Genomic DNA, 13,118 nt, shown 5'->3' with positions numbered 1-13,118 from the left:
ATTAATAATTGTAGTTTATGTTTCAGTTATTTATAAATTTGTAATTAGCATGATTTTTATTAAATTATAATTATTTTTAAATGTGAATTTAATAATATAATAAAAATAAATATTATTTTTGTTTGTTCAAAACTTTTTCTAAACTATAGATAGATAAAAACTTTATTATTTAAAACATAAAAGAAATAATTTTTTATTAATAACTACATAAAAATAATAAACAAATAAAATTACTGCTTTACCATCGCAGGTGCTAGGGCATCTTCTTTGCACGGTATATATTGTATCGGACTGCGCTCCGAACCAAACAAAATTTGCAGCCTTTTTTTATTTCACCGCTTTGGAGGCGATTTCCTCAGGTTATTCTCTGTTCTTTTTTTTTTATTTTTCTCCTCTAATTTTATTCTTATTTTAATCAATTCAAAAAACTGGTATTTTTCTCTTCTTATTTTTTTTTCGCATTAGATCTGTCTGATTTCTGATTCGACATTTGATGCAACTTAGGGAATTAAATTCAAGTTCTATTCCTCATTTTTGTTTGTTCTTTTGCATAAATTGCTTTGAAATTCGGTTTTTTATTTTGAAAATCTAGGTTAAAATTACGTATTCAGGTTAGTAAATTGAAAGACAAAGCCTCTAGTATGGATAGTGTTTTCTGGGGGCGAAATTCTGTTAGATTATATAAATAGGAATTTATTATATCATTTAGTGGAAGCGTTTAATGTATTAAAATATATTAACCTGAGTTCGTTAAAACGAATATTTTAATAGCGAAACTTTGTTTTTAAATATTTCATTGTGTAGTGCTTAGCATTTTTGTAAGTATTAGTAATTTTGAATTATTTTGATTTTCTTTGAGATCAGAGGCAAAGCTATTGGAATTTTTTTTTGTTATTATTGCCAATTTTATATTCTCTTTATTCTTCTTTTTTTCGTAGTTTATTTTAAGTTTCTGATGCTCAATAGTAATTTGTATAAATTATTTTAGGTCATTAGAACTTGTTTATATAAACATATTAGATGTGTTGTGCGCTGTGATTGTTCTTATGATGTGATTCAAACTTGATTTTTTTTTCTTTGGCAGACTAGATAAATTATTTGATAATATTCATGTTTTGACTGTTTTGTATGATTACCATCCCTGAGTGCTAGATTTGAGTACTTTTCAGGTATGGTTAATTGTTTGGCTGATTTTAGGTAATTTTATTTAACTTTTTTGGGCAGGTACTACATTAACTAGCAATGGCGGACGGTCACGAGACTGACAAAAATATCGAGATATGGAAGATCAAGAAGCTGATTAAAGCACTCGAAGCAGCTAGAGGCAATGGCACCAGCATGATATCTCTCATAATGCCTCCACGTGATCAGATATCGAGGGTTACCAAGATGCTTGGAGATGAATTTGGGACTGCTTCAAACATCAAAAGCAGAGTCAATCGTCAATCTGTGTTAGGTGCAATCACTTCTGCCCAGCAAAGGCTCAAACTATATAGTAAAGTTCCTCCCAATGGGCTTGTGCTCTATACGGGCACAATTGTGACTGAAGATGGGAAGGAGAAGAAAGTCACGATTGATTTTGAGCCTTTTAGGCCTATAAATGCATCTCTTTATCTCTGTGACAACAAATTTCACACTGAGGCACTTAATGAACTTTTGGAATCAGATGATAAGTTTGGTTTTATTGTGATGGATGGTAATGGGACTCTCTTTGGTACATTAAGTGGCAATGCTAGAGAGGTGCTCCATAAGTTCAGTGTTGATCTTCCTAAGAAGCACGGGAGAGGAGGACAATCAGCTCTTCGTTTTGCTCGACTTCGAATGGAAAAACGTCACAACTATGTGAGAAAGACTGCTGAACTTGCGACACAATTTTTTATTAATCCTGCCACTAGTCAGCCTAATGTTTCAGGATTAATACTTGCTGGATCGGCTGATTTCAAAACTGAGCTGAGTCAATCAGATATGTTTGATCAACGGCTTCAGGCTAAGGTTCTGAATGTGGTTGATGTCTCTTATGGAGGTGAGAATGGTTTCAACCAAGCAATCGAGCTTTCAGCAGAAATCCTGTCGAATGTGAAATTCATACAGGAGAAGCGTTTAATAGGGAAATACTTTGAGGAGATTAGTCAAGATACCGGGAAGTATGTTTTCGGTGTGGATGACACACTGAAGGCCTTGGAGATGGGAGCTGTTGAGATACTTATCGTATGGGAAAATATGGACATAAATAGGTACATGTTGAAGAACAGCGTTACCGGTGAAGTTGTCATAAAACATTTGAACAAGGAACAAGAAGCTAATATGACCAACTTCCAGGACTCATCCAACTCAGCTGATTTGGAGGTTCAGGAAAAGATGCCACTTTTAGAGTGGTTTGCTAATGAATACAAGCGATTTGGTTGTAGTCTCGAGTTTGTTACCAACAAATCACAAGAGGGTTCCCAGTTCTGCCGAGGGTTTGGCGGGATTGGGGGCATCCTCCGATACCAACTTGACATGAGATCATTTGATGAGTTTTCTGATGATGGAGAAGTCTACGATGATTCCGAATAGCAACCAATCAACTCCACCCCATTAATGGTGCAGGATGATGGGGTCAAAAGCAAAGACTGCACCAGCGCCCGAGCTGCTCGGGATGCCCCCAAAGTTTCTCATACATCTAATTAAGGTACGAGTTGAATTATAGTTGATTGATTCAATTAAATAGTGTTTATGGTTATGCATTTTGGTCATTCTGTAAATGCCGTTTAATCTAATTTGCAGCAGGCTTTATGTGCACTATTGCGCGTCAACAGATCGATGTAGCAGCAGCTAAAATGTGTGAAGAAGGCTTAACTTAGAATCCCATGGAGCTTCATTTCTTCTATTTTATTGGAGCAGGGCCTTACATATATAAAATCTGGGATTTATGATATCCATATAGTAACACGCCTTAGGGTGTAGTTATGCGGAGCTATTGATAATATATTCGGTTGATCTACTTATTATGTTATGCCTAAATGATACCTTATCTCTGGACATTGTCGTCTGATATCCAAACTTTTGTGGAAGCTGTGTTTTTCATTTTATGAGACCTTGTTAATATTATATAATTTACTGTCTATGAATATGTTTTAGAATTGTCTATCTGACCCAACAAAAAAAAAATTATTATTAGTATTTTGGGATTTTAAGGCAGTTTGTCCTATAACCTTGAGAAATATTGGATGGTATTCGGTTGATTGTTTTTATATTTGAGGAATTGTAAAATTTTAAAGTCCTTTCTTATAAATATTTTTAAATAAAATAATTAATAATTTTTGTATGAGATTTTTTATTAACATTTGGTACGGGTCGAGTAATTACCATTTTCTGTTCAAATATTTTGGTTTATTTAATTTTAATTTTTTTATTGAATCTAAAGTTTCATTATAATTCTTTTCCTGACAACGTGGTTTTCAAAGCTGAATCATATTTTGTTTTCAACAAATGAAGTGCCAAATTTGCAGTCCTTGTAACATTATGCTAATCTTAAGAAGATATCCCTAAGATCAACGGCAGAGTTGCTTTCAAACTCTTTAAATATTATATATCAAAACGTTGAGCTTAAGCAAAAGCAATTTAAGTTACTAAACGACTTAATTTTAAGTATTTTGATAATATCTTTATTATTTTTGTTTTACTTCATATTAAAAAGTAAATTCGAATTCAAGAAGATCTCTAAAAAAGTTAAAAAGTTATTAAGTTGGAATCAAACTTAAAATGTAGATTTAAAATAAGGGTTATCAAGAATATTAAAAATCTTCATTATTTCTATTTCATTATTTAGCTTTAAAATTTTGTATTTATAATCATTTTAAATATTAAAAATCATAATTCGAATAAAGAGGACCAACTCACTAGTTATTGAGTTGATCAAACATAGCTTTATAAGCATTGTTGCGGATTCAAGCACATGCTCCATTTTTAATTCATTTATATAATTCTAAACTAAAATTATTTTTATTTAATTATTTTAATATTAATTGATATTAATATTAAAAAAATATTTATTCGAATAAAGAGGACCAACTTAATATTTATTGGGCTTATCAAACGTTACTTTATTAGCATTCTTGCCAATTCAAGCCCATAATCAATTTACGATTTATTTATTAAAAAACCTTGTTGACTGTCACGAATGGGATTCGAACCCATGCACTTTCGGACCAGTACATGAAACTGGCGCCTTAGACCAACTCGGCCATCTTGACCCAATTGTCTTGCACATGTTATAGTTTCTTTTTTATCGGCAGCAGAGTCCTATATTTGGAGATACAAATGGAAATTCACCTTTCACCTTCCAAATCCCTTAATTATATCTTTACAAAATCACTTATATTATTATGGTGGCGTTTTGTATTTTTATATTTTATATAAATTTAACTCTGTGATCAGATTTGAACCTACAACATTTAAATTTTAAATTTTCAACTTTACCATTTAATTTCAAATTTTCGTTTAAATCTTACATGAACTTTTTAATAAATATATTTTTATATAAAATTTCACCCACATCATTGTTAGTTCTTTAATCAAACATTTATATTGTGTATCCTACATAAAATGCAATAATTCAAGTATTAAGTTTAATGAGATTCTACTTTGTAAAATAAAATATTTTATAAATAAAGCCGATTAGTTGTGCTCGTTGTGGGGAGTTAGAAGATCTAGACCATGTTATGGTGTCTTGCTCAATGGCGGTTGATGTTTGGGTAGTGGCTGGGATTGTGCCATCGGCTTCCATAGTCCACGATCGGTCCCTTTCGTTGATGTAGAAAGGTGATGATAATGTTCTAACACAGATAACAATGTTATTATCGTGTAGCCTGTGGTATTTTTGGAACTTGTGTGTGTTGAAAAATGAGTTAGCGTCTACTACCTATGCGGCTATGCCTGCGAGTTTGCCAATCGATTTCTTCATGACCGGTGTGCTCCTTGGTCGGCTTATTGCCAAGTGCAACAACTTTCTTCTTCACAACAACGTTGTCCTATAATATTGGGAAATGCTGGATGCAGATTTGTCCTATAATATTAAGCAAACATTATATTTCAACATTATTATCAACATTCAATAATTATTTCATACTTGAATCAAAATCTTAAAAATCGTTAGTTTTGATCATTAAAAATAGGAACGAATCTAATTCTGTAATCTTTTCATTTTTTTTTTGCTCAACTTGTAATCCTTTCATTGCTGATTTTGAATTACTCAAAACCCTAATATTTTTTTCCTAACAATGAAAAGAGGATGAAAAAAGGAAAAAAGTAAGGAAAATCACTGCCTAAATCATTTTTTTTTTATGAAAAAAATCATGTAAAATCAAAAGAAAAATAAATTGACCAAAATTAAATTTGAGGGAAATTGTTTTAATCTTTTAATTTGAGTTGAAAAAGTTGTTGATATGGCATAAAATATTTGGATAGGATCATATATGAGGTGGTGAGAAGAGTTTATGGAATAATTTCTCTTATATTTAATTTTAGTTAATATTAAAATTGTAATTTGAATATTAAAAAATGTTAAAAGTTATTTAGTTTGAATCAAACTTCAAATTTAAGTTTAGAATAATTGTTATCCTTTTATTAGGTTTTTAATTTTAATTAATATAAAAATTGTATCTATAATTGTTTTTTAATTTTAGTTGATATTATAAATAATTAATATTCAAAAATACAATTCAAATAAAGAGGATAAACTTAATAATTATTGGGTTTATCAGACATAGCTTTATAAGATTATTTGCGGGTTCAAGCCCATGCTCCATTTTAATTAATTTTTAAAAATTTAAAATATTCTGTCAAGAATGGGATTCGAACCCATGCCCTTTCGGACCAGTACCTGAAACTGGCGCCTTAGACCAACTCGGCCATCTTGACGGGTTTGTTTAGTTTTGTTATAAAACGAAATTATGAATTAAAATTCTACTTTTGAGGATAAAAATGGAAATTCACCTTCCTATAAAAATATTTATATTACCAAATCCCTTAATCTATACTGGGTAAACTATTAAAATAGTCACTTTTGTTTGCTGCATGTTCCATTTTAATTACTTGTGTTTAAAATATTACATTTTAGTTACTAACGTTATTGTTTTGGTATGAAATGGTCACTTTGCTATTAAGATCTGTTACCTCTCATACAACAGTCTGATGTGATAGCCAAAATGAGTTTTTAATGCCATCGTGGATACCAAACCAAATAAATTAATTAATTTTTTAATTAAATAAATTTAATTAATTGAAAATTCTAAATTAATTATAGAAAAATGTTAATTTGGTTTCCCAAAATAATCAAAACCAATATATCAATTAAATATTTGAATTGAAAAAAAAAATCATTGGTCTCCTTTTTCTTTTAATTTTCTTTCCCATTTTGACTAAAAAACCATCCATTTTCGTGGTCATCTTTATTGAATCGAAACAATAGAAATCAAATTGAGTGCTCCATTAATCGGTTGAATTTTTTATTCAAAATGGAAGAATAAATGATCGATTCAATTGAGGGTTTAGACATGGATTACAGTAAATAATAAGTTTTTTTGGTTCTTTACATGGGTTTTGGGTTCAAATATTATTCAGTTTTTTTTTTTTTGCAAAAAGGTGATCCATCTTTTCATTTTTTTTGTATACGTGACAGATAAAAAACACATGTTTCATCTTTGTTTATTTGTGTGTGGGCAACCACAATAGCAATCATGTATAGAGGTTGGTGTGTCCATTTCTTCTTCTACTTCTTCTTTTTCTTCTTCTACTCTATCGTTCTGCTCTTCTACTCTCTGATGGTAACAAAAATAATCCAACTATTTCTTCTTTTTAAATTGGACAATTTTGAGTTTTAGGGTAGAATTTTATATTATGTTTTCATTAAAAAAAATGATTTTTTTCTCATTCCAATTGGACATCCATGTTGGCATTGAAAACTCATTTTAACTGTCATGTCAAGCTACCGTTTGGGAGGTAAGAACTCTTAACACAAAGTGATCATTTCGTAATAAAACGATAACGTAAGTGACTAAAACATAGTATTTCAAACATAAGTGACCAAAATATAACCTGAGGCAAACAAAAGTGATTATTTTAATAGTTTACCTATATATATATATATATATATATATATATATAACACCAGTGAATTAGGTAAAGGTATGAAAAAAGATGGATTCAAATCCTAGGTAAACAAAAGTATATATATATATATATATATATATATAACACCAGTGAATTAGGTAAAGGTATGAAAATAGATGGATTCAAATCCTAGGTAAACAAAAGTCTACATAGCAATTCCAATGCTACGCCTTGAACCATTCGACCATCTCTCATACATAATTATTATGGCCAATACCCCAAGCGAATAGCAAGTTATCCGTATTAGATTTTTTGATAAGTATGATTAATATCAATTATAACTAGAAATGTACCTATAAAAATAGAAAATTTTCATTACTTTTTCTTTAGCCTTTGAGCTCAAGAATTTTTTAATAAAATGAATCTACTTTTATGTTATTTCTCTCTCTATATATATTACTATAGCCACTATTAAAAGCATCAAATTTTTCATGTCACAAATTAATCAAATACAAACACAATTAAGAAGTAACTAAATAACTAGAAAGTAACTTATATTATTATTGTATTTTTATATTTTTATATAAAATCAATGAAATTTAGCTCACTGTATTTATTTTTATTATTTAAACTTTATCATTTTACCAAAATTTCATTTAAATTTTACATAAACTTTTAATAATTATTATTTTTATATAAAATTTCCAATATTATAGTGAGTGTTCCTTAACCTAATATTTATATTATGTATAATACACGAAATACAAATAATTCAATTCTTATGTTTAATGAGGCTTTACCATATAAAATAAAATATTTTTATAAATAAAATTCAACATGTAATTTTATAGAAATGATATTTGTTTTGAAATTTTGAATTATTTAAAATTATGAAAATTTTAAACCATATAACTTTTATAATATATATATATGTGAAAATAATGCTAGAGGAAACGAGAACAAATAAATTGTAATTATAATTAGAGAATAAGAAATATTATAAAATTTTCCCCACGTTAAAAGAAAAAAGAATCTTAAGTAGAGTAATATGCATGATATTCCCAAGTTAAAAAAATAATATTGTCGAAACCATGGTTATGATCTTCCCAAGAACGTTCCCCATAGGGTTATGAACGTGGTTTTTTCCATGTCTTCAAGGTGCATCTTGATCTGATTGTATCCAGAAAACCAATCTATAAAAGAAAACAGTGAATACCCTGCCGTATTGTCCACTAGGGTGTCAATGTGAGGCAACGGGAAATTGTCCTTTGGGCTAGCGTTGTTTAGATCTCTATAATCTACGCACATTCGCACATTTCCATCCTTCTTAGGGACAGGGACAACGTTGGCTACCCATCCTGAGTAGTTAACCGCTCGTAAGAACTCGGCATCAACTTGTTTCTTGACCTCTTCCCTTATCATTACTGTCACATCGGGTCTCATCCTTCAGAGCTTCTGTTGAACTGCCTTACACTCCTCTCTTATGGGGACGCGATGCACCGCAATATCAGCGCTTAAACCTGGCATGTCTTGATACGACCATGCAAAAACATCTCTGAATTCTTGCAATAGCTTAATGAGATTCTACTTGGTTTCCTCCTTTATACAAGTGCAAATTTTCACCTCCTTCCCCACTTCCAAGGTCACAATCTCAATTGTCTCTTCGTGAGGCAAAATCTGCTTTTCTTTCCGTTCCACCATCCTTAGCAAATCCAAAGATAAACCACTATCTTCGTCATCTTCAAAAACCTGTGATCCCTGTAGGCACATGTCTTGCTCCAAAGAGAATTATGGATTCGTATCAGTGTTGCTCTTGACATCGACATCTGGGTACCTATTGTAGGATGAAAGAATATCTAAGAACTTTATTTGTGTGGTATGAATGGAATAAAGAAAAGGAAAAAAAAGAATAATTGCTTGATGAGGTATGAAAAATGCATCTTTATTGAAAGTATGAATGATTTGAACATGGGCCTATTTCACAGAAGATTTCTTATTGTTCTTAGGCTAAAAACAATAAGCGTGTTTTGAACATTACTCTGTTTTAGGTCTAAAAACTACATGAAGTTCCTCTGCATTCCAGTTGTTCAGAACACTTCCAGGCTCATAGGGGCGAATGCCCACTAGGTTTGCTTCTTTCGATCCTTTTTCTAATACGGTATTGATGCTCAGAATCTTCATCATTCCCTCAGCCGTTCATTCATCTATGAATTTCAATTCAGGATGGACAACTCCTCCTGCCACAAATGTACTGGATATATGGGGAAAGGTCATTGGCTCCCATTTGACCTCTGCCCCGCTTAATCTTGCTCTTCTCTTTTCCTGGTTCCTCTCCAGCTCTTTCTTTCTCTATTGTGCGTCTGGCCTATACCCCAAGCCAAAACGGTCCCACTTGCTTCTTAAAATTGGCACTTGCACTCGTCCGTGGAGATATTTCCCAAATCCTCTTCCGGGTAACGCTCCTATTCCTACTGTCAGTTGTAAACTCATCTTCGTAGCTTCAGAGAGTCTGGACACCGGGATCCTGCCTCCTTCAGTGATGAAGGTTTCATTCACGAATTCTAATGATCGAAACAAACATTCAACCCCTTCACTATCACTGTCAATGTACGGTGCATCGCTAGCAACGGATGCGATAATTTCCTCTTCAGCGTTTATTGTTATTAGCCAGCTCTCCGTCGCCAACTTTAATTTCTAATGCAGCGATGATGGTACTACCCCTGCTGAATGAATCCACGGCCTCCCCAATAAAAAAGTATAGGAAGGCTTGATGTCTATTACTAGGAAATCTACCTTGTAAGTATTTGGCCCGATCAGAAGATGAAATGTAATGACCTGAAATTCACGGGAACCGGAAAAGTGAGTTATAGGGCCTCCGTCTTAGTGAAATAAGTTCGAAAATAATTATTAAAAATATTTATGAGCCTAGTGGTGTGTCTAATTAGGATCTAATTAAGTGAATTTAGCTTAATTTAGAGTAAGTAATAAAAGGATTAAATTGAATAAAGGGTAAAAGTTTAATTATAAAACAATAGAAAATAAAAGGATTAAAATGGCAATTAAGCCATTGACTACAAATGAGGTGGCATATTGGTGAAATAAAATCAAAGATTTTTTAGGTTTTATATATTATAATGATTATTATTATGGTTTTATATTAAATTGTTATGATTATTTAATTGATAATATATTATAAATAAATTAAATAGAAGACAATTGTATGGTAATAAAATATACATGTGTAAGAATTGTATGGGTACATTTGTAATTTAAATATTTAATTACTTATAATTTAAGTATAAAAATATTTTATAATTATTAATTGTATTAATTAAATCATGAAATTTTTATTTAATAAGCAAATTAGATAATGACATTTGTAATAATATAAATATGTACACTTGTTATATAATTATTAATTTACTTAATATTAAAGTAAAAGATATTTTAATATATTATATTAATATTATATTATGTTAATAAAATAATAAAGTATAAAAGAATTAAAGAAATAAAGAAACAAAAGCAAATAGAAACAGAATTGAAAACGGGAAGCAGGGAAGAAAAAGAGAAAGAGAAAGGGAAAGAAAAATAAAAGAGAAAACTAAGGATTTGAAGCTTGGAGTTAATTTGGTAAGTCAATTAAGTCCTTTTTAGTTAATTTTGATGTTTTAGGAGCTTTGAAACAAGATTTTGATGAAATTAAGTTGATAGTTCAAGAGTTCATATGTTTCCAAGTAGGGTTCATGTTGGAAAAATTATGGAATTAGGGATTTAATTGAATGAATTCTAAGTTAGAATTGATTAAGGGATTAAATTGTAAACTAGGCTATAAGTTTTATGTTGTAGGGACTAAATTGAAGAAATTTCGAAATTAGGGAAATATGCTGGAAATTTTATAGTTAAATATAAGTTTAGACAAAATTTGAATAGAAAAGAGAGTGAATTGGATTAAGAAAATAATTAAGTTTAGTTAGGATTAAATTGAGAATAAGGTAGGAGTTGTTTAGAAATTTAATTATTTATTATAATTAATGCTGTAAATAATAATGTAAATTACTATTATTTTCGTAGCCAACAAAGAACCGGAAGCATTAGCATCGAAAGGAAAGGAGAAAGTCATCGAGGACTAAAACGGGAGAATTACGGTGTGTATTACTATAATTCAAATTTTAATTATTATTGATTGTTGAAATTTTAATTGTTATGTATGGTAAATAAGACTTGAGGTAAGTATGTGAAATCGATATGAATATTGAGTGAAAATGAAAGTGATATAAATTGAATCAAATTGAATTGAATAAGTGAATTATGGAATATGTGATTATTTGAAAAGTGTATTGATTGAAAATAAATAAATTGTGACAAATGTATGGTGTTGATGGTATACACTTGTGTGAAAATTAATTTGTATATGAATTAAGATAATAGATACTTGAATTGAATGAGTATTGAAAATTTTTGTGTAAATGAAATTGAAATTAGAAAAAAAAAATACCCTATTAACTTGTCGGACTAGATTCGATACAAATGGCATGCCATTGGATTTGTGATGTGATGAAGAGATTGTAGTTCGGTCGAGAGGATGTTTCTGTTATTATATACTTCGGTTTATCCGAATAGGCATTTAATGCCTTATTGGTGTGTTTGGGAGGATATATTATACCGGTGTGTTATGGAGGATTTACAATATTCTGGGTGTGTTTGGATGGAATCCGCGTATCTGTCATAGTCCGAGCTTTGTTAATAGGGTAAATAATTGAAATGAAATTTTGAAAATGAGATTATTTGTTTTAGCACTATTGAAAAGTACGAGAAAGAATGTATGAACTAAATTATGAATTGAGTTAGTATGAGAAAAATAAATTATGAATTTAAGATTTATGAAGTAAAATAATTTTATACAAAAGTAGTTTAAATAATTATAAAATTTATGGTTGATGTTTGTAATTTATTAATGTTAAATAGTCTTGATTTATAGTAATACCACTGAGTATATCCATACTCAGCGTACGGTTGTTTCCATGCGCAGGTTAGTAGAAGTCAAGTGTCCCGGCTTAGCATCCAGAACAATCCCGACTCCAACACAAACTTGGTGATGTATATTTTTCTTTTGGGTAAAGATGGCATGTACATAGATGTTATTCAGTCACTTGAATATGTATATTACTTTGGGTACTGAAGGATGAATTATAAAATTTAGATGGTTAAATGAAATGGTAAGGAAAGTACATGATATTTTGATATATGAACATTAAGTTGTTAAATGAATGAAGTTTTTAATCAATTTTGAATGATGCTATGATAGTTATTAAATTAAAATATTGTTAATAATATAAATATTAGTATATGAATGTGAAATATTGGTGTTGGTTGTTTTGGTTTGAATTTGCAGGAGGTTTAGGTAAAAATAAGCAGAAATGCTGCCGAAATTTTTATAAAAAAAATAAAAATAAAATTGGAATACTCGAACAAGTCCCGTTCTACTTTTAATACGTGTTTGAACTTCGAGAGTTCAAGATAGGGACTTAATTATTATATTATACTATGAAAGTTATATTAATTGTAAATTATTCGTAAGTTGTCTGATATGTCCGGTAATGCCTCATAACCTCGTTCCGGTAACGGTTTGGGGTTAGGGGGTGTTACAATGTATCTCTATCCTTCCCATTACCTCCCTTTCAGTGCCATCAAATGCTCTCACTATATTTTGGCATGTCTTCATATGAGAGTTATCTATAGGCAATCGGTTTAATGTGGATAGAGGCAGGACGTTCAGTACCGAACCATTGTCAATCAACACCCCCGGTAGTGTATACCCCTTGCAGCGAGTAGTAATGTGCAAAGTTTTGGTAGATCCCATGCCCTCCGGTGGTATTTCATCGTCACTAAAGGAAATACTTATGCTAGCAATAATTAAGCTTATGCTAGCAATAATTCAACCTAGGGTTCATATTTGGAAAAATACCCATAGGTGAAATTTGTGTATTTTGGTGTTTTATGATAGAATATGAGGTTTTAAATTA

General features: G+C 30.5%; 1 protein-coding gene and 1 non-coding gene across 4 annotated transcripts; one reads left to right on the top strand and one right to left on the bottom strand.

The window, feature by feature from the left end:
• The first annotated feature begins 215 nt into the window (after positions 1-215).
• LOC108464393 (eukaryotic peptide chain release factor subunit 1-3-like) lies at positions 216-3,122 on the top strand. Of its 3 annotated transcripts, none has more exons than XM_017764677.2 (3): positions 216-359; positions 1,225-2,671; positions 2,799-3,122. In XM_017764677.2, the coding sequence occupies exon 2, from the start codon at positions 1,243-1,245 to the stop codon at positions 2,554-2,556; it is 1,314 nt and encodes a 437-aa protein (XP_017620166.1). In that variant the 5' UTR covers positions 216-359; positions 1,225-1,242; the 3' UTR covers positions 2,557-2,671; positions 2,799-3,122. The 3 variants fall into 3 exon arrangements, with proteins under 3 accessions (XP_017620166.1, XP_017620165.1, XP_017620164.1); XM_017764676.2 differs by having other exon boundaries at positions 2,770-3,122; XM_017764675.2 differs by having other exon boundaries at positions 2,767-3,122.
• Positions 3,123-5,820: 2,698 nt separating this feature from the next.
• Positions 5,821-5,901, bottom strand: TRNAL-CAG (transfer RNA leucine (anticodon CAG)). Its single transcript has one exon. It is a non-coding gene; the product is annotated as a tRNA-Leu (tRNA).
• Positions 5,902-13,118: the final 7,217 nt, after the last annotated feature.

This window comes from Gossypium arboreum, chromosome 11, assembly GCF_025698485.1.
Source record: "Gossypium arboreum isolate Shixiya-1 chromosome 11, ASM2569848v2, whole genome shotgun sequence".
In the NCBI taxonomy this organism is placed as follows: domain Eukaryota; kingdom Viridiplantae; phylum Streptophyta; class Magnoliopsida; order Malvales; family Malvaceae; genus Gossypium; species Gossypium arboreum.
The sequence above is the reverse complement of the archived record's forward strand: the minus strand, read 5'-3'. Positions and strand labels throughout refer to the sequence as shown.